This window comes from Micromys minutus (genome assembly GCF_963924665.1).
Source record: "Micromys minutus genome assembly, chromosome: 12".
NCBI lineage: Eukaryota > Metazoa > Chordata > Mammalia > Rodentia > Muridae > Micromys > Micromys minutus.
The window spans coordinates 30,019,723-30,041,669 of record NC_137981.1 but is presented as its reverse complement, the minus strand read 5'-3'; the positions used below and the strand labels follow the sequence as shown (position 1 = coordinate 30,041,669).

General features: G+C 44.4%; 2 protein-coding genes across 2 annotated transcripts in view; one reads left to right on the top strand and one right to left on the bottom strand.

The window, feature by feature from the left end:
- CACNA2D3 (calcium voltage-gated channel auxiliary subunit alpha2delta 3) overlaps nucleotides 1-21,947 on the bottom strand; it is a gene marked incomplete at both ends in the record, with an annotated part of 779,660 nt that overhangs the window by 98,807 nt on the left and 658,906 nt on the right. The gene's annotated exons all lie outside the window — the stretch shown is intronic.
- Nucleotides 8,789-18,699, top strand: LRTM1 (leucine rich repeats and transmembrane domains 1). Its single transcript, XM_080926622.1, has 3 exons — nucleotides 8,789-9,087; nucleotides 12,153-12,749; nucleotides 17,330-18,699. The coding sequence occupies exons 1-3, from the start codon at nucleotides 9,081-9,083 to the stop codon at nucleotides 17,758-17,760; spliced, it is 1,035 nt and encodes a 344-aa protein (XP_080782748.1). The 5' UTR covers nucleotides 8,789-9,080; the 3' UTR covers nucleotides 17,761-18,699.

Genomic DNA, 21,947 nt, shown 5'->3' with positions numbered 1-21,947 from the left:
AATCATCACACAAATGGCAGACAGCAGGATTCATGCAATGTGTGCACAAGAGAAAAAGAACTTTTTTTCTAAGTAAGGAATTGAGCAGAAGATGGGGTCTCGACTCACAGGAATCTTCATTGCCACTTTCTTTCCCCCACACTATGATGAGCAAAGAAGTTTCCCAAAGTCCCTGGGGGTACTGAGCCCCCTCTCTGACCTCTTAGACCAACACACACCATGCCTGTATCCTAAAGAACTCTTGTTCCTAACCCTCCTTGGAGTGAACTTAGTCTAGTTAGAACCTATAGCAATGCCTGCCTAGCCTCCCATATCAAATCCTCTGGTCACATCCTCAGTGTGAGTGCCACGTATCTCCTCTTCCTAGCATTATTTCCTGGCACTTCCTCCATCCAAGTACTAACTAGGCCTGCCCAAGCTCAGCTTCTGAGATCAGATGAAGTTGGTATGTTCAGGATGATGTGGCTATAGACTTCAGGATGTCCTTGTCACACATCTGTAGGATGGAGGTGTCCATCTGGACTCTGCTCCGTTGATTTTGGCTGTTGTATGTTTTGAACACAGCATGTCTCCAGATACAAAGGTTAGCAGGTACACTTTAGAGGTACCCCTCTAACACATAAGTCATATACACAGAAGATTCCGGATAAGTCCCGTTCACTTTCATGTAACGATGTTCTTACTTTCCCAAGCAATTTAAAGCATCACTAAGTAGGAAAATTCCAGTTTCTAAATAATCAGCTATTGCATTCTTAGGTCAACTAAGTGGATCAAGCCTCTTCAGCTCACTTCCCCCCACCATCACGCCGCCTTCCAGTCTGTTTGTCTCTCCACAAGTTGTATTTCAAACAACCTCATGATAGAAACAACTGGAGGGGATGGATAGAAACTTAGAAACAAAAGCTAGCATAAGCTGTCTATCGGGGGAGCACACACAGTTTTCTCCTTAGCCTCATTAGAATCACAAATGTAATGTTGACAACACATGAAGAAGCCGGCTTGTTGAACACAAATGTTTCCACTCCTATCAACCTCCAGACTCTGAGAGTCACGCTGCAGGATGAAAGCTAAACAGCCCGGGGGAGATGACTACATGCCCTTTCTAATTATGAGAGGATTGGATAAAAGGGCCTCCCCGGGGACCAGGACTGAGCAGGACAGAGCATGACTGGGTGGGGGTCTGCAGAAAGATCTCAAGCACACAATAGATTGCCCAATATGGGATTGCTGAATTGGATGCAAAGGACATGGGTCACTGCAAGTGCACCGGAATGGGAAGCTGTGCTGTATGAACCCAGGCAGAGACAGGCCTGTTCACTTTTGCCTGCAAACATCCTGCTAGGAGGCTGTGCTTGCCTGCCACCACCACCAACTTGCCTTAGAAGGGCTTCTCTGATACGAAGCAGAGCTGCATAGAGTGTGGACAGACAGAGGTCATAAGGCATTCCAGGCAAATGCACCTACATCCCCAAAGACAGTAAACTCCACTCATGAGCAAATTGCCCTGTGACCTGAACTTGCCTTAGCCCTAACTACATTCCAGAAGTAGATGGAGCCAAGGGCCTAGTTGGTTCATATCACACAGACACAGTAGAGGTGACACTAGATAATTTATATTGCTGCATGCAAATATGCTTTACGAAGATTTGAACTGCATTTTCGAAACCACATTCAACCATCCTTGGAAATCTGTGGCTAAGGTTAGATGCTGAGATTAGAGAGCAGAGAGGTCAAGTAACTTGTTCAAAGTCATGCCACCTGTAAGGGTTAGAAGCAACACCTAGGTTTAGAGGTTTTATCTAAAGTTGATGGTTTTAGTTGGTTGTTGTTTGGGGGTTATTTTTTATTTTTAACTTGAATTTTTATTTTATTTTGTTAGTTTATATATTTATTTAGATTTTAATTTTAATGTATGTGAGTACACTGTAACTCTCTTCAGACAGACCAGAAGAGCACATCAGATCCCATTACAGATGGTTGTGAGCCGCCATGTGGTTGCTGGGAATTGAACTCAGGACATTTGGAAGGGCTGACAGTGTTATTAACCACTGAGCCACCTCTCCAGTCCGGTTTATTTTTATTTGTGTATATGTAAGTATACCTGTACCACATGCATGCAGATACCTGAGAAGGTCAGAAGAGGGCATCGGCTGGCCTGGAGCTGGAGTTACAGGTAGTCGTGAGCTGCCTTATATGGGTACTGAGAAATGATCTGGAACTCAGTCATCTGAGGGAGTAGTAAGCTTCACTGCTGAGCTCTCAAGCCTGGTTTCGCTTTTCAGTTTTTGTTTGTATTGTTTGTTTGTTTGTTTGTTTGAAACAAGGTCTCACTATACATGGCATAGGGCTCTTAATGCTCCTGTCTCGGCCTTCCAAGTGCTAGGATTATATGTGTCTGCTACCATGCTTGTCTAGGGACATTATTATAACCTTAAATGTCAGGCAGGTAAGCTGGGATAATGAGGAGTCCTTGAATTCAAGATGTGTAATTGGTGGGTTTGAATGTAAATCTTTCTCAAGGTGACTGTCTCTTCCAGGATATTTCCAACAATGTGTTTGAAAGGGCTAATGGGGAGTACATTTTAAGGCAAAAAACACAAGGCACAATTCACTGTTGCATGGCAACGTGCATACACTGAGCAATAGTTGAAAAAACAGGAAACATAATCTATCACAGGAGTCTCTCATCATAATAGAAGTACAAAAGCCAGTGAAAATCCACAACAAACACGACATAAAGCCTGCATTTTTATGCACAACATGAGTAAGCCATCAAACATGAGCATGAATTTGATTCCAACTTATATTCTTGGGGCAGGGACAAGAGTAGTCAATCCAAAGATCTAAGTGAGACAGCGTGTCAGTGTGAGGCCTGGCCCAGGGTTCCCATGCTGCCCTGCCTCTTGATCTTTTTGTTTCTTTCATTAGTTCCCTGTCCACCAGCATCTGCCTGTGTTTACTGGAAGCCACATGAGCTCACTAATTACCTTTAATCATCCTTATCTGAATCCCATCTTAACCTTCACAGACATCTTACACTCAGAAACATACGGAAGGCCATAGGTGGCGAGACATGAGGCTGGTGAGTCTGTGTTTTCTCCAATCCTGACAGTACACTGAGAATGTGCCCCCTCAGAGCTTCTAGCTCAGCCTCTTCTGCCACCGAAATTCCCAGTGGCTACTCCCAAGAGTTAGTTTCCTCCCTGGAGAAGTAGTCTGCATCAAAGGAGCACTATTTTATTCACATTAACACACACACACATACACAAACCACCACCACCACCAGCAACAACAACAAAGCCCCAAAGGCAGCAGGTTCAGGTATATGAACTCCACGCAATTGATATGGATTCTCTCCAACTTGTTAAGAGCAGTATCGTCTCTTCTTCCTTGACTGCAAAGCATCTCATTTAGTCCTGAGAAAAATGGATGCTGAAATATTGTGGCAAATAACTGAGTTATCACTAGTTTTAGGGTTTTCATAGTTACTGTTGATCTCTCTTGTATTCATGCCCCCATAATCCTCTCTGTCGTCAAATACTATGAGACTTAATGATTGACTCTTCATGTCTCGTAAATCTGAATTTTACCTTAGCCTAAGAGCAGGAAAAAAAAATTTAGGGTAGAACATAGACTGCTGCCTTCTCCCCAGATAAATTATAGCAGCCTCAGTTCGACACTGAACAGCCTGAAAAGGAACCTGGGTATACATCACTTGATGTAGTGTTTACACACAATTAAATGGTAAGTTGCTGTGAAAAAGGCTGGGGGGATGAGAGGGAAGGTTGAGGCAGGAATATCTCTGAATTTGAAGTCTTCTGAGCTGAGTGAGATGCTGTCTTAAACACAGCAAACAAATGTCACAAAGGTCTCTGCTCTGCCATCCCTATGGTACATGTGTCTAGACATATGACTGACCATGTGTCAGCCATAGCAGGCTGGAGAGCTGGGGGCAAATGATTAACCTTCTCTATGCCTTGTTCTCAGTTTGGTCAACTATTTTAAGAAAAAGATATTAATAGTAAAACCATAGCGTTAGTTGCCTTTCTTATTGTTGGGATGAAATCCAGACTCAGGGCAGGAGACAGCCCATCGTAGCCAAGAAAGCCTGTTGGCAGGAAGCTGAGGCTATGGGTCACATTGCACTCACAGTCAGGAAGCTGAGAGCCAATGAGAGGTGGATGCTAGAAATAGTTAGCTATACAACCCTAGCCTACCCTACTGACTTACTTCCTCCAGTAGATCTTCTAACAGTTCTGTAGCTTTTTGAAGCATCACTGACTTCAAACATATATGCCCGTGAGGATATTTCACCTGGGAAGTACAATAACCATCATGCATCCACTGAGCACATAAACACTGGGCTCACTGAGAACAAAACATATATGCCCGTGAGGATATTTCACCTGGGAAGTACAATAACCATCATGCATCCACTCACTGAGAACACTGTAGACGTTGCAGGAGGAAGGAAAATGGCATGTGAGGCACAAAGATGGGAAAGCTGCCATCTTTTAGTGACATCATGCAAATCCAGTGTGGAGTAGAGGCTGTGAACTCCCTCCAAAAGCCATGCTCCCTCCTCTTCCACGCAACGCATTTCTCCTCCCTGCTAGATACGGTCCATGTGATTTCTTTGTGTGTTAATTACCCTTGTGAGACCTAGCTTAGGTCACATCTTTATTGTCTTCTCCCATCAGTCAACTAATGGAAGATACTCTGAGAGGGAGCGAGTCCAGGAACTGTAGGGAAAGAGCCTGGATCCTGGAAGAGTCTGCTTGGAGGCTGTGACTTTGCCAGTGTGACTTAGAGTATGACAGAGTAATATGTACAATGCTGTTGCTTTAAGCCATTGAGATCTGGGGATTATTCTGTATAATAACCAAAATTAATTAACTCAGACTAATCTGTAGCAATACTTTGCCTGCTATGTGTACAAAATAAATGATCAATAGGAATGGCATTAAAGAGGGATTTCCAGCTCTTTTGCTGTGTGACACAGAATAAGTTCAAACAGGGGGGGGGACCCAGGGATAGAGGAGAGAAGCAAGCTCTAGCTCCTGCATCAGATATAGACAGGCTGACTGAGAGGCTGACAGACATACAGACAGAGACACACACAGGGAGACAGACAAACAGAGACAGAAAGAAATGAACAGAAAGTGACAGAGACAGAAAGAGACAGTGACAGAGAAGGAGATGGAGACTATGGAGAGATGGATTGATAGAGAGTGAAAGAGGGGGAAGGGAGGGAAGAAGGGAGAGAGGAAGTTAAACACATTGAACTCTTGCCAACTGGCACTGACTTTACACCTAGTGTATCTGATCACCCAGAATTCCTAGGGGAAAGGTTTCACTCTCATCCTCATGCCTTTGAGATGTCAACCTACTCCCAGAGCCAAATGGAACTGCAGCCTGCCTATGTGAAGCCCACGGCCTTCTCCCTACTCTTCTGCAGCTGTTCTTGGGTTTGGCCACCTGCCCCCTGGCATCAAGTCACTGAAGCATGCCCTCTGACAAGGCATGCCCTCTGACAAGGATGTGGGGACATTTTGCCATATTTTACCAAGGCAGACATTAAAACTGGGAGAAAGACTCAGATGTATCTGGAGTCATCATGGCAGAAAGCCCTCAGCCCAGAAAGAGATGTCACCTCTGGGACATAAGAGAATGTAAGTTAGACATAGGAATCTATTTCCTATTCACACAGAGCTTAGCCAGGCACTAGTGAACAGGCCATTTCAATTTTCAAGGAGATAAAATGTATCCCTACTCACCATTTAAACAAAGGCAGACCCTTTCCTTCATAGCTTTCAAATCATAGCCTTAAAAATTTGGTTGCAGTGAGTTCAGTATATGGGGAAGGATTTAAAAAATGTCATTTTGTCTAAAATTACCACGCTCACCCAATTATCAGTATTGCAGGTTGGGTGGTCACTATTCTCTCCCTTACTCCATCTTCAGACAAACCTACACACATGGGGAGGGATAATTTTAGACTTTTAATTTTTTTGCTACATAAATAGGATTATACAATACATATTCTCATTACAAATTGCTTTCCTTCACTTAATAATTTATTATAAGTCTCCCTCCAGATGGATATAATTAGTTCTAACTTAGTCTTTTTAAATAGCTGTCTAAGGCTGCCTGGAAGAAAGAGCTGGTGCATGCTGGATTTCCAAACATCATCAATTTTGAGAGTTAATAATGGTTGTTGATTTATTTTTGGAGGAAGGGAAATGTTAACTACACCAATTTATGTAAGAAAACATGCAACTTTAAATGAAGAAAAGAACATGTCTTTGAAGCTGGGACCATCCTGAAAGCCCAGGGTGACAAAAAGTATGTTGCTACTAGGTAGACATAAATAAAGTTAAGTTCCCCCTGGGGAAACTGAGTTCCTGCTAATCTGGGTGCAGAAGCCTCTTGCAGTTCTGGCTTCCTTCTGAGGTAATGGCTTGGACCTGCACTGGCATCAGAAATCTCTTGGGGTTTGCCCTTTGCACACACAGTTGTCTTGCCACCTCTTGGATCTGGCTCAGGAAGGGGTGGGAAGGCACTGCAGGCATTAGCATGCAGGTCACGCAGCCTCACTTTGTTCTCTTGGCTGAGGTCAGATGGAATAAATCAATCAGCCTTCACATCCAAAGTCCTTCAACGTGTCCTGGAGCCTTCCAGGCCATGTGTGCTCTGGCCCAGCTTTGAGTTGCCTGTGAGAGTCTGCAGGAACAAACAGAACCAAAGAGCTCCCTGGGGCTATAAGCAGCTGCTCCCAGGAACCCATCTACTCTGGGGGTTCTCTGTGTTCCTGGGGCATTAGCGTTTTAGGTGGGAGCAGCCAGCTCAGACTCTTAGACATCTAAGAATGTACACTGGAAATAAAGATCCCACTTCAGATCTCCTGCTCTTCCAGAACTACTTTATATGCTTCCCACACAGAACTTCATCTCCCTGAATTCTACAGATAGGACACTGGACTCAGAGAGTCCACGATCCCTCATTATAGACAGCGATGCAGTACACAGGTGGGTGTTTTCAATCAGCAAAACAGCCTAAGTATAACAGTACCTGTCCTTCATCCCCTGATATTCCCTATAGGTGTTCTGGTCTCCTAATAAAACTATTCTGTTAATATACCCCTTTCAGGCCTCAGAGTCCAAGAGCCAGACCCAAGCTGGTTTCTGGATGTCACAGTTCAATAGGTCCATCCACAACAGCCCAAAAAAGCACTCCAAGTCTCAATCTTCCCAAGACCAGCAAGGTTGGCAAGCACACTGCTCTTCAAGTTTGTTTGTGCCTTCTGAACAGAATGACACTATTTTGACATAATCAGGCCCTAAAGCTTTTGCATTTTCTGCATGAGGAGAGAGGATGGTAGAAATGTCTTATAAAGATAAGTGGGTGGTTAGAGGTTAAAGACAGATGCAGCAGATGCAAAGAGTGTCAAAGAGAAGGATAACAGAGACAGGCTGGATAAAGATGAGTTTTCAGAAATAGCAGGAAGCATATGTTAAAGTCTGTGAGGTGGGAAGCAAGTTGTCCAGAGGAGATGTTTTTCTCCAAGAGGCTATTCAGAGAAATTTAATATCATGTCTCATGCATAAGAGATTACCTGCCTTCCTTGATGACTACAGAGGGGTGTGAGAAGCCAGGCTTCCACTAGAGCTCTTTCAATGAGAACAGCTCAGAAATCCTGGGACCAGTCTTCTGGATCATTGTGCCCTTCGGCCTTTAGCCTTCATGAAGACACTTCGGGCTAGATCTAATCCTGGACACAATCTTGTAAAGCATTGGGCACCATTATTTCTGTATGAAGTGAGGCTTTGTATGGGTAAGCTTAATCCAGACCTATCTGATTGCAGAATCCACACTCAACTACTCAACTACACTTGGGTTTGCTTTATACAACCTCAATAAAAAGGAACTTTGTCACCTGACCAGTCAAAGAAGGTCTGTGGAACATTCTAGAGTAATTTTCTTTTAAAGGCTCACTCTGGGCACTGGACGAGTACTTCAGCCAATAGCAGGGTGTTTATATATTCAAAGAGCTCGTTCCAACCCCCATCTAGGAAGTTTACAGCATTGCCTATTGGTGGGCAACCAACTTAGTTAGTATCTAGCTCTTACTTAGCCAGCTTTGTTGTTCTATATGTGAAGAGTATTGAGAAAAGTTTCTGAACCTCAGTATCAGGTAATGTAAAAAGATGAAGTAGTATTGCATGCTGGCCAAAGGGTTATTTCAATGTGTGTTGGCAGGTGTGTGTGTGTGTGTGTGTGTGTGTGTGTGTGTGTGTGTTTGTGTATCAAGCAAGCAATAGGTGAGATATATTTGTGGCACTGGGGAGGAGGGATTGAAATGGCTACAGACAGAAACCATGGCTGTGGATTTCAGGGCATGGGGACCTGTCAACACAGCTAATCTCCAGAAATGTGGGCGGAATACACCCTCGATAGCCAAAGAAGTGCCCCATGGAAACTGTCAGCCTCTAGCAGGCCAATTTGTTCTCATATTAAACTCCCTGCTGGCTCTGTTGCGAGACCCCAGGTTAGGGATCCGTATCAAGCATTGCCCCACCCGGGGAGGGTTGACACAGCATGGTTGATAAGTCAAGAGAATGCAGAAGCCACAGCCGGATTAAGAAGGCTGTTTTATTTTGGTGCCCTGGACTTCAAGCAGATTAAATAATCAAAAAGGCCGGGCCATTGGGGTCATGTCTGAATGCTACAGCTGTTCACCACGGTCTGACCAACATTCTTTATGTGGTTTGCTGTCTGGATGGGAGAAGCAGAGAAGATCCCAGGGAGGCTGACACTCTGTGAAAAAAGACCGGACACAATCAAAAGACCCTCTTACAGAGAAGGACCACAGCAGACAGAGACAAGGGGATAGGCTGCTTAAATAACTGACCTCCTGAATTCAGCAACTGTTTTCTGCATTGGAATAAAGCCCATGCTGGATTCAGGGAATGTGAATGGAAAGCCCAGCTCTAAGTCTGCCGCAGCCTGGGTGTGTTGATCTGTGAGTACACACGCCGGGATATATGTTGCATGAGGCTTGTGCTTGCAGAGCCTGAGCCATGAAAGGTGAGCAGAAATGAATTCCACTGCCCTACCCCAGAAGTCCCCACTGAGAGAAGGAGGGGGAGCGAATTCCCCCTAAGAAGTGTCTGTGAGAAATCAATTTTCAACCTGTCTTAAAACATTGGACAGATGTGTGTGTGTGTGTGTGTGTGTGTGTGTCAATATATAATATATACATATATATCAGTGAGAAGATAGATGTGTCACCATGCTGAGCAAGGGGGAAAGGGAGCTGAAGACAAATGTGTATAGCTGTGCGGTAGACATGTAGTGGGCTTGTCATGGGCCATTTCATAGACAACATGGTGCCCTAAGTTAGAGCTCATATATTATTCCCTTTGGGGAAGTGGGAGGCAAACTGGCCCCCATTTCAGGAATATAAGCCTTTTATTAAGAGATAAATGGACTGGGTGGGTACCCTGGTGTTTAAGGATTGAGTCCCTGAAACTAATTAATCCTTGTGGCTCAAGTCATAGTGATGGTGTCAGGTGATTTCTAATGGAAAGGCTTTTGAGCTTTAAAAGAAGTTATTTAGATATCTGAAAAACTATAAGGCTGCAGATTTCTATTTGAAGAAGGAGAAGGGAACTTGATGTTCTATGTCTCCTGAACTAAACCAAAGCAAGCAGCTTTCCCTGGAAAAGCTCCTCAGTTTCCAGTCCTATAGGTCTGGGCACCAGCAGCCAGGAGCAGAGGCCAAAGCAGGGAGATCAAGGTGTAGAACATTTGACAGTCGTGCTGTGTTTTCCCCTGGGTGAGGTGCAAACCGTCTCTTGAAAGCCTCCATGTTGATAAGCATTTTGTTCTGAATAGCATTCCATGGCCCTGTCAACACCTCTACAGCTCAGCAAAACACGCTTGACACATGTTTGCCATACTTAGAAATTCAATTTGCAAGAGAAAGGGAGGGGAACTTTAACTTTGAAGAACAATCGCCCAGCCTCGTTTAGGAAAATATCAATTCTCAGAGTCTTACAATGAGACCCACTCTGTACTTTGGGGAGCAGTCACCCACATTCCTATATAGTTGCACCATTTGTGATAAGTGAGTAGGGAATCCTGGAAGCCCAAATGCGCCTCAGTGAGGGATGGGTGGACACTGAGTTTGACGTGGTCATACATGGAATATGCTCTGTTAGCTAAGAGAAACGAAGAAGCTTTCTAAGTATCTATGTGGATACAGTTTTGACTAAACAGAACAGTTTGCAGAATAGGATAAAAGTATGATTATATTTATGTGGGTTAAACAAAGAGTATAGCGTTGTGAAAATCTATCTCTGATTGCTGCACCATGTCCCTGTTGAATTTATGGAAGAGTAATGCAACAGACGAGACAGGCTGAGATCAAATCATGCTTGACTGTTTACTGTTTTTTTTTTTTTTTTTTTCTGTGACCCTGGGGAGTGATTTAGCATCCCTATGCCTGGTTTTTTTTTCCTTCAAAATATTGAAAACAAACAACCGTATTGAGAGGTCACGAGGGTAGATTCATCTCTACAAGGCAATATAGGCTTGATCCCTGCCATGCAGTGCATGTCATCTGCTCATCTGCTATTGTACTTATTATTTATTGCATTCCACAAAGCTTAGCAGAACACCATTCTATTGTGGTAATCATCCTTAGCAATTGCAGAGATCAAAATCAGAAGGAATGACTAGTAGGCTTTTCCCAACCCATGCTCAAGATAAGCTCCCGATACTTCCAGCTTTGGAAATGGTGGGCTTTGCAGTAAGTGAAGGAAATTTGAGTGCATGATGGCCCCTTTATGATCTGAGCAGTTAGCTCAGTGGTAGAGCTCTTGATGAGCAAGCACAAGACCCCAGGTTTAATCCTCAGCATCAGGGAAAAAAAAAAAAAAACAAAAACAAAAACAAAACCTTAGATAACTCCGAAGATCTCAAAAGAATGAATATTCAGGTAATATGCTATAGATACCTCCCTGTTTCAAGTTAAACTAGAAATGTTATAAACATTTCAATATCATTTACTGAGTATTATTATCGAATAGCATTATTGAATCACATTAAGAAGACAGGCTCAGTTGGTAGTACTAGCCTAGCATGCACAAAACTCTAAGTGTTATCTCCCAGCACCACAAAACTGTCCAGGGCACTACATACCTATAATCCTACTACAGTGACTATTGTTTTGAGTGTGTCTGAAGACAGAAACCAGGTCTCTGTGAAGCTTCTATAGAGCAGGTCTGTGAAAGGCCTTCAGTAAGGAAAACCGGGGGTGATCAGAGGTTGTGTGCCCCACTAAAGCATTGTTCTTCTTAGTAAGAAGCAAGAAGATAACAGAAGTCTGATCATCTATGAGAGGCTGGTACAAGTTTCAGAAATAAGGATATTTCTTATATTGTTTCTAGTACTTTTTGGTAATTTTTCAAACCATCATAGAAAAGGAGAAAGACAATCATCACAGATTGGGTTATATCTGCAAAGCTGGACAGCTCTTTGTAGGGCATTCCTTAGTCAATAAGGACACATGAAGCCACATCTGATAACTGAAGTGTAAATGAATTAATACCAAGTCAAAATTAAAAGTCAGTTATTGGGCTGCAGCAATCACATTTTGGGAGCTCAGGAACCATAGGTGGCTAGTGACATCCATGTTGGAGCACAGGCACAGAATGTTTCTACCACCACACAAAGCTCAAATGGCCTGCCCTCTCCTGGGGTGCTTCTTTCAAAAGGCATAAGCTCCTTTGTTACCCGTCTACCTGCTACAGCCCACATACTTGGTTCTGACCTCCAAAGTACACGTGTCCCAAGAATGACATTCCCCTCATCCTCACCATTTATTGTGATACCAATCTTATATAGTCTGATGATGAAGTCACAGTAGAAGTCCCTTCTTCAAGGCTGCTGACAATGGCTAGCTCGGAGATAGCCTTAGTGATCGGCCTGGGTATACTACATCTCATTCTGCTAAGGGTGAGGACCTATTTTCTAGCTTGGTGGAAGGCACTACTGTCTCAGGACCATACTGCCTGGGAATTCTTTGGTTGTGGTTGACCACATTTTCATACACTGGCCTCCATCCCATCCTCTTCTCATTGTTTTAGGTGCTCTGCTGCTGGTTTCCAGTGTGGGTATCCTGTTCCCAGGTGTGGGCAGCTGCCCCAAGAAATGTTTGTGTCACCCATCTTCAAACTCTGTGGACTGCAGTGGCCAGGGACTGTCTAAGATCCCCCCTGGTCTACCCCCATGGACAGTAACGCTACACTTACAAGATAACCAGATTCACTGGCTTCCTGCTCTTGCATTTCAGTCTGTATCCCTGCTCACCACCTTAAATTTATCTAACAACTCTCTTTCGAATCTGGATGCAGAGGCTTTCTATGGACTTCCACACTTGCAGGTTTTAAATGTAAGTCAAAATTCCCTGCTTTCTGTAGAAAGCAGCTTAGCCCATGCCATGCCTGCGCTCAGGGAGCTGTATCTATCATCCAACAGTCTGAGTGTCCTTCCCACATCTCTGAGCAAACCTTGGGAGAACCTGACCGTGTTTGCCGTGCAGCAGAACCATCTTCTACATTTGGATCGTGAACTTCTAGAGGCCATGCCCAAGGTGAGGCTGGTACTTCTTAAGGGCAACCCTTGGAAATGTGACTGCCACTTGCTGGGTCTGAAACTCTGGCTGGAGAGATTCAACTTTGAAGGTTAGTAGTGTGTCTTTCTGTGTGTCACCAGCCTCAGCATCTCAAGAGGGCGGAGGAGAGTGTAAGAGGCAGCTGTAGGCTTTTGTGTATCTTCACATGGAAGACTTTCAAATTCAAGAGAGGAAATCGGAAGCTCAAATCTAAGCAACAGATCCCAGAATATTAGAGAAAGTAAACTTTGGGAATCACTCAAGGTGTTAATTAAGTATAGACGAAGGGCCAAATTGTGCATATTTTTCCTGTTCGTTATGCACCAAGTAGCTATTTTATGCTATATATCAAAGTGGGACCATTATGGAAAAGACAATATAGTATGTCTCACGAACATTGCTATCTGAGAGAAAAGCTTGGCAACCTTGGTTGTCAACAGGAAACAGAAGCCCAGAGAAGTTCAATACCCAGCTTAAGGTTGCACAGGTGAAGAAGAAATGAGGCTACAAAACGTGACTGTGGGACCTTGGCTTTGTGTGTGTGTGTGTGTGTGTGCGTATGTGTGTGTGTGTGTGTGTTTTCCTGAACCCCACATTGCTTCTCTGAGCACCATTCACTCATTCCTCTCCTTGAGCGTTCATAATGTTTCAGGCACTCACTACCCAAGACCCAGAAAAAAAAGGCAGTGAATAGCAAATATTTATCATTATGAAGGTTACACTGGAACGGTAAAAAGGAAGATACTCTGTAAGGCAATGAATAAATGTGTGCATCTAGATGCAATGAAGACAAGGGGAGAGTGATGTTAGAAGAGAATGTGCTCAGGTTAGATTGGACGGGAAAGAAAAGCCTCCTGAAACAAGGAACAGCATGGATAAGAACCAGAAGAATGACAGGAAGGAACAGAAAATAACTGGGGATGGGGCCCCAGCAGGCCTTAAGGGCCTGGTGAAGTAGCTAGCCTGGCTTAGTGAGAGCCAGAGGAGAGAGTGAGTCAGTGGGCGGAGATAACACAGCACATCTTGGGTGCCTGCCCAGTCCCTAAACATGTGCAGAGCAGGTGCCCTGTCTGGATTTTATTCTAGGGGAGGTGGGAAGTTCTGAGGAATTCTTGTCTAGGGAACAGTATGATCTGACCACTGTGTGAGATGCCAGTCCGCTGGCTCTGAGAGGGCAGAGCAAAGGCTGCTGAAAAAGAGCCAGTGGGATGAAGGGGGAGGTGATCTCAGTGGAGCAGAAGAGATGACAGTGGCCTAGACCTGGATGGCAACAAGTGACTGACATTTGGAACAGTGCCCTGTTGGTTGAGGCCTGAGAATGTGGTGGACTGGGAGAAGGAGAGAGTAATTATGGAGGATTCTTCTGCTTGGTAACTACATAAATGGAGACGCTTTGAGTAGATCAAAAATGGGGGCAGTGGGAGTATCTGTAGACGTACTCTGTGGAAGATTCAAGAAGGGGACATGTTTGAAGTACTTGTCACATTTTGGGATGGAAGTATCATTGGTGATTGTATGTTTGAGACCAGGGAGACCTGAGGACTGTAGGGGAAAAGCAGCACCTGGAAGCATGCATAGTCTGCATATGGTAGAAGCTCAAACATGCCACATCAGAACTTGGAAGTGTCTCAATAGTCTAAGAGCAATGGATGCATCCAACACTGAAGTTAGTTCTCAAAGGCTAACTTAGTAACATCCTTCTGGTAGGTCAAAATCAAAAACATACACATCTGGAGGTGAGGTGGCTAGATCTGGATGAAATCACAGGCATGAAATAGACCATCCCAGAAAGAGAGTCTTCATCAAAGAAGAACATTGTCCAATGTAATATCAATATGCAGTTTCTAGACCCAGGACACCCACAAAATAAGGCAGGCAAGGACAGTATTCTCCTATTCAGCCACAAACTTGGGTGAAGAAACACCTTTGTCTAGCACTTAGTGCTACCAAGCAGAGGCTGAAAATATTAAGGCTGATGTTGGTCCCCTGAGCCATCAGTGCAGCTTAACTGTTCTTTACAGCTTCTAAAGTGCAGATAACAGCCTTTTGCAGGTGAAGGTAAAATCAGTTCAGGGAACCATGATCTGGTGTGCCAGCATCAAGAAAGAAAAACTACTAACAGCATACAAGACACGGGAGACAGTCTGCTTATGTTCACCCTGCCTAAAGCTAAGCTAAGGGAGCAGATGCTCTTCTGAACCTTCATAAACTGCAAACACTGAAGCGATCAGTCAGTGCAGGGTGATTAACATTACCGAGCACCTGCTTTCAGCCATTTATACTGGTCTATCGATTACCCACATCTGAGTTCAGGGGAGCATTCCAGGTCTGCATTCCACATGACCATTTCGGGGAATGTAAGCCTCCTCTGGATGGCAATGCCATTAATTTTATCATATGACATTTAAGGTCACCACCCAGTACAGCACAGAGAGGAACATCATGAGGATTCTGTGCACTGGAAGTGGCCAAAACTCGGTCATAGGTTTCAAATGAAACCCAAAGAATTGGAAAAATGTAGGCTCCTGTAGGCCTAAGGACAAAATGATTTGCTTTGGTCAACATAGAACAGTTTCCCCTTAACCCACACATGCATGCAGGATGGAAATGTTCATATTCATGTATGAACCTATACATTCATGCTCATAGTCAACTGTGAAATAGGTACTCTGAGTAAGTAAGGAACTTTCCAGAACTGCACCGCTAAGTTATATAGAGACCTAAGATTCAAACTCACTTTCTTCCAAGGCAGAGGTGAAGTGCTATCATTGTCAGATGGGGACAGTTGGAGGTTGAGGATTGCTTCATTTTTAAGCCAAAAAGGGAGAGAGACCCTCATGCTGCAACCAGAAGAGTTGCCTCTGAGGTCATGGTCCCTGAGAAGGTGGTGGAGGTGGGAGGAGGAGCCTGGCTAAGGTCACAGCTGCACTGGAGGCTACTGAGACAGTGCCAGGAACAGGCCCCGCCTTCCTGCTGTTTCTGGACATCCTCTGTAGACCTGTCCTTTGCTGAATTTTAGCATAATACTAGAGAGGAAAGTGGATACAGAACAAGAATGAGCCTAGAGTGACTACAAGATACACCATAGCTAAGGTGAACATCAGCCAGGGAAGTGGCCTGGCCTAGCAAACTGGGTTGGATCAAATGCTTTTGCTCCCCCAGGGTATCTGTCTCTCTAGCCTTCTGCTTTAACATAAAGGCCCTAGTAAGGGGCACCATAGCCAGGTGCTAAGGGAGATAAACTCATACAGAGCCAGAACGCCTCCCCTCTTCTCAGCCCAGCCGGGGACCTTTGCTCAGCCTTTAGCTTCATGAACGCCAGTGGCATGGGAAACTCCACTTTAATCTTATTGCTTTATAGCTGGAATTCATGCCTCAAGCAGTTGTTGAAGAAGCCAGGAGGGGCCCAAGGGAGTCTAGTCATGTGTCATTCAGCTTTAAGCAATGGCAGCAGAAAGAGTATGTATTGGATTTTGTCCCTGTCACCAACCCTGGTGTTTCTGGGCCATGTGATACCACTTGAATTGTGGAGTGACCCTGATTATTTATAGGGCGGGCACTCACAACTCATCTTAAGATGATTAGATAGGAAGGGTGGGCATATATCCCCCAAGCCCTAAATTACTATGTAGTAGCATGAGGCAGTAACAGTGAAGTGACAACCACCATATGTACTTTTCTTGCACTAACTTAAAACAATTCCCTTGAGAATCTGTGATCTTGCTAAGGGAGCACACTGCCCTCCCCTGCTGAGATGTTTAGGGAAGCCAGAGAGAAACTCACCATAGGTCCTATGGGTCCTGCCAGTCAAGTAGGGTTTCCTGCCACTGCCCTAATCCCAGGAAAAACCTGAGAAAAGGAAACAGAGGGAGGGGTATACTGGGGACTGGATAGGGTGTAGACTTATCCACTCATGTCCTGTATAGATTTGAAAAACAATTCTCTTTAATGTGGAGGGTGAGGACTTTGAACTGTTGGATGTTCTGATGGCAGAAATCTTTAAGAATTTGTTTCCATAAAGTCAAATCCTGTACCAATGGTTACACAGGTTGGGGTGCAGAGGTGGAGTTCTGTACCCTAGGGAAGAATACCTAACTACCACAGATACTCCAAGGAATCTGTTACCTTATAGAGATCCAAACCCACATTTAATAACTCCTTGGAACATTTGGCACTCATAATAGTAAATGTCATGAGGCCCAAAAGGACGAGTTACTTAAATACCAAGAGCGACATCTGGTATTGTCAAATGCTCAGGTACATAAAACTCAGAAAATTCCGTTCTGCCTCTCTAAAGAGTGTTGATAGAGACTCAGGGTCTTTGGAATTGACATATGAATGACAGCAATGAATATCTGTCCTGTCCGTTCTTTGATTCTTAGTGGGAATCCAGCAGGAAAGGATCCTTGTGAGATGGGCAGTGGGTGGAAGGAAGGCTAGAGACCATAGTATCCTTGGTTATTGGGTGTCCACACACTCTGTCAGAATGTGCCCAGTGGTTCCCTCAGCATTTATGGAATATTAAGGAAACTTGGTTTCTAACAAATTCTTAGCCATAAATAATTGTCTATTTAGTCTGTGGCAGGCTGAGGACTTTTGGGATGCTGTTGTACAAAGCTCCATTATTTCTCATTGCTTTGTTTCTTCAAGGGGGAGAAACAGACAGAGTCATCTGCAGGCTGCCTGAACCCTGGAAGGGAAAGGATCTCCTCTCCATTCCGCATGAACTATACAAACCCTGTCCTCTACGATCTCAGGATTTGATACCCGTACTAGTTCAGCAGCCTGATTCTGCCCAACAAGATGCCCAGAAGTCTCCTGAGAGTAACTCAAGACAGCAAGATCCCTTGGAGTGTGAGACCAAACCCAAACCGAAGCTAACCAACCTGCGCCATGCTGTGGCTACCGTGGTCATCACTGGGGTGGTGTGTGGAATTGTGTGTCTCATGATGCTGGCGGCTGCTATCTATGGATGCACCTACGCAGCGATCACAGCCCAGTACCAAGGGAGACCCTTGGCACCCACCAGGGAGTCTGAAAAGATGGGAAGTAAGGAACCAATGGATAGTTCACCAGCCTGAGAGCCTTCACGCCCTCAATCATTGAGGGCCAGAAGCAATGTCAGTGTGCCTGATGTTTCCACTGCTCCTGACCCCTGTTTCATCTTCCAAACTAAGAAAAAAAACTGTGTCCAAAAAATTAAGACAAAGTTCTCAATGGGAGGAAATTTATGCTGCAGCTTTTAATTACCATAGATAAAAAAGAGACATTCATATCTTGCAACTGAGAAGATATGGCAAGAAGTCTAAGTGTGGAAAAACAAAGAAGAGTGGGGGCCATCTCTCTTAGGTACCTGTCGCTGGATTAAGCTGCTTCTGCAAAGCAACAAGAAATCTGCCATGTGGGCCAAGAGGCATTTTTAGGAACTCTAGGGGCCAACAGTTGGAGTGCCTGGGAGTAGGCTGGTGCACTTACCCGACTGGTACTGGATGCCTCTGTAATTCAAGTTCATGCTAAATTGGTGGGACTTTTAGATGTTGTGTATGTTACATATTTAGTGGAAATGTCTGTTGGTTGGGAATTTCATAGCTGGCCACAGGAGTCAGATTATATTTAATTTTCTAAATCAGAAAACCATTTGGGGCTCTCTAAGCTGCAGGGGAAGACAAAGGTTCCATGTCTGGATAATGGGACTCAGCCCTGGAGCCTGGGCAAGGTTTTGATGTTAAGGAACACAGAGAGAAGGATAAACTAGAATGCAGGGCAGATATCATCAAGAAGCCATATCCACCAACCAACTGGAACCTTACCCTAGAACTCTCACAGCAGGGATGGATTTAGCTTAGGCTGAATGGCGGTTGTGTCTCTGCATCAGCATTCACGGTGCACAGAGGGCATGGATTTGCACAGCTACACCCACACATAAACACCCTCGGAGCAATCAGCTTACCCACTAATGAAATGCAGCCGTGTCGGGTGGGAGCCAGTAGCTGTTGATCACCACCCAGATTGTATGCTCAACACTCTGGGATAGGAAATAAGAAGGATGTTTGAGGGGGGGAAGGGGAGTTACTGGTGTGTGTGTGCCGGGATGGGGGGGGCAGGGGGGGAACTTGAGGCACTGGGGAGGTAGACATCCTGGCTAGTGCTGCAGCGTGACTTTAAAAAGTTCAGGTATGGCTTGCTAAGTCCGTAGACTTGCTCAGAGAGAGTTGCATGCAAAGTGAATTTTTATAAATTGAATCATCATTTTAATGCAGCAGGGGAGCTCGCTATTTAAAGGAACCTTTCATGGAATCTTTTCTGTAATGGAAATAATTGGCTCCAGATTGATGCATTTTTCTTTCTAAATTTGCATTTCTATGCTAGGGTTTCTTAAAGTGGAATATACCTATACCTACTCTTTCTGTTTATACTACAGGCACATTTTAGGATTATAACTATTCTGCACAGGAAGGGAGCACAGAGGAGTTAAAGACACGTTAAAAGCAGAAAATGACAAATACAGGGCAAGCTGTTCCTCTAGAGCCCATGACAGACATTGCTAATCAATCCCAGCTCTTTTCCCAGCTGAGCCTCAAATATACCACAGATGGTTTCTTAAGACAGCACTATAGGCAACCAGAACTAATCAATTGGAGTTGGTTCAAAGGATAAAGCACATTTGCCATTCAGGGCACTGGCTCGGCTTCACCCCTCAAGGCCATGTAAAAATTGCTTTGGATCTCCAGTCACTTGTCTACTCCTCCACTGGCATGCAAACGGGACACGCACATGTGGGGATGGACAGATGTCTAGCGTGCTCTAAGCGATGTAAACCTTGTACATGACCAGCGGGCTAAGGGCAGACTCTCTTTTTGGAGTATCAGTTTAGCTAGATGATTTTCTCGGGGGAAGTTTAAATGTGAATTGTCACAATGTGTGCAATGAATATGCACTTATAATCACAACTTGGAAAAGAACACAAGAACAAGCATTCCCAGGGAAGGCCCCACGCGCTGTCACTTGCCCTGGCACCTCTTCTGTTTTATGCCAAGGTGGCTCCATTCAACTGTGTGACTGAGTTTCTAGTCTTAAGGATGTAGCAACTACTTTCAAACTGAAAAAAAAAAAAAAAAAAAAAAAAAAAAGCATTTCTTTCCATTGTCCTAACTCCCCCCCGCCCTCCATTTTGGCTAAGAACTTAATTCGAGAGGAAATTGAGAAGGTTCCTTTATTCTTCCTCTTGATTTGGCCAAATAATGTTTTCCAAGCCCTCACTGTTAGCAGGCATGGCTCACTGTTCTCATGACCATTCCTCATAGAATTCTATCACCCGCCCCCTTGCTCCATGGATACTTGGGCAGTTATCACACACCCTAAGGAGTCCCAGGGCCAGCAGCACATGCCTCCTCTACCAAGCGAGTTAGGATTGCTAGTGTGCTATGCCCTGTCAGTGGTTTGGCGATGCAGCAGATCAGTCTTGTCCTCTCCCCTCAGCGAGCACATAAAAGAGTTTCTAGTACACTGCACAAACCATGAACGTGGCCCAAACCCTCGCCTGTCAACACCCTGATCCTATTAGAGGTCGATGTACGGATGATAACCCACGGATAGGGCTTCTAGCTTAATAGGTAGTCTTTAAGCAGAGGGAGTTAAACGGTGCATGTGTGGACTCAGATTTCTATCATTTGCCTACAGTCACCACACATAGCAGTTGGCAGTGAAATCCTTACTGACTCTGAAATGTCAACAGCTTCTCAGAACAGAAAAAGAGAAATCAAGTTGTTTAGATGAACAAATGGAGAGTTATCATTTGCTAATATGAGAAATGAAATGTTTTAATTATAAAATGCACAGCAGATGAAAGACCCAGTTTTCGGGGTATTCTGCAAGAACCGCAAATTATCTTTCCCAAGCACTGCAGCTCATGAGGGGCAATTTACAAACGCCTCATAGATTCTCTTCAGCTGCCTGTTCCTGCTGCCCTATTCATAGATTCCCCTGTCCTTCCATCACAACGCCGGGCTGGAGGAGGCGCTCAGGGCAAAAAGCATGTGTGGTGGTGTTTTAGAGAAAGCTGTCTGAAATGGCATGCTGTGGTGGCAGGCAGGTGACTTTTGCTCAGGCAGGGACCTGAGTTCACAGCCACTGCAGCCTTCTGCAGTGAAACGGGCAGAAGAAGGCGAGAGACCCATGGGATGATGAGGAATAAAGATCTGACCAATCAGATAAAGCTTGCCCAGGCAAGGTGGGTATCTCAAACCCCGCGAAAAGAAGCTTGGACTTAAGATGATAAAATGTCAGTGGACAGAGGAGTCATCTTGTTTTGCCTCATAAAAATAGAGATCCACACCAGGGCCTCCTGCACAAGGCTCCCAGAAATCAAATCTCATTGCTGAAGTTCGCTGAGGACTGCTGCAGACAGATCCCCCTTCGCCTCATACTCTGAATACTAAGAAAAGTAGCTAAATTTGGTTTCCAACATATTCTATCTGTGCCCCATATTCAGAGTTATACAACAGCCATTTGGAACCTTTAACTTCCTGTGCAGGTCAGAAAACTACTGTTTCCAATATCTGTTTAGATTTGCTAAATGCAACTGTCCAAAGCTTGCTACAAGATAAGACACTCCAACCTACAAGGCATCCCGGAACAGGGTTATATGCAGAACTTCAGTGGACCATGCCATTACCCTAATGAATTAATTAATTGACTTACTTATTTATTTAAATGCTTAAATTACAATGGGGTCTCAAAGAAACCTTTGTCTCATTCAGAGGCAGTTGTATAACTTTCTGACAGGCTTTCAGATTCTTAACAGGACTGTGTGCCTCTATTCCTGTTCCAAAGACACTGTATGTTTGGAATCCTCGAGATGGATAGGCTGTCACCTACAGCCTCACACGTCCATTAAGCAGACCCAGAAGACAAATCAAGGGAGCTAGGAAAGCCCCTGAAGAACATTGTGTCTAGGCCTGGAAAGTTTCAGAACAGTTGCCATTGGCCTCCTTGTCCATCATGGGCATTGCTAACAGATCACAGAATACTTATCAACTGATTCCAGACCAGAATTCTTTCAAATCTGTTTCCCAGGTGCCCACAACAGATCAGCTCGAGTTGACATAGGGGATTAAAGTTATTTGCTATGTTGATATGGTTCAGTGCCTTTATTTTACAGCTAGGAGCTAGAATTATGAAAGAAGGAAGAAACTCCAAAAGTCACATAGAGTTCACTGTGTGACTGATAAGTCCAGTTGCAGAAGCCTGCCATTGAAGTGGATAACAC

Excerpts from the sequence above, each read along its gene's own strand:
- LRTM1 (XM_080926622.1), top strand. Across the intron at positions 12,750-17,329 it reads GGAGAGATTCAACTTTGAAG|GGGGAGAAACAGACAGAGTC; the intron begins GTTAGTAGTGTG and ends TGTTTCTTCAAG.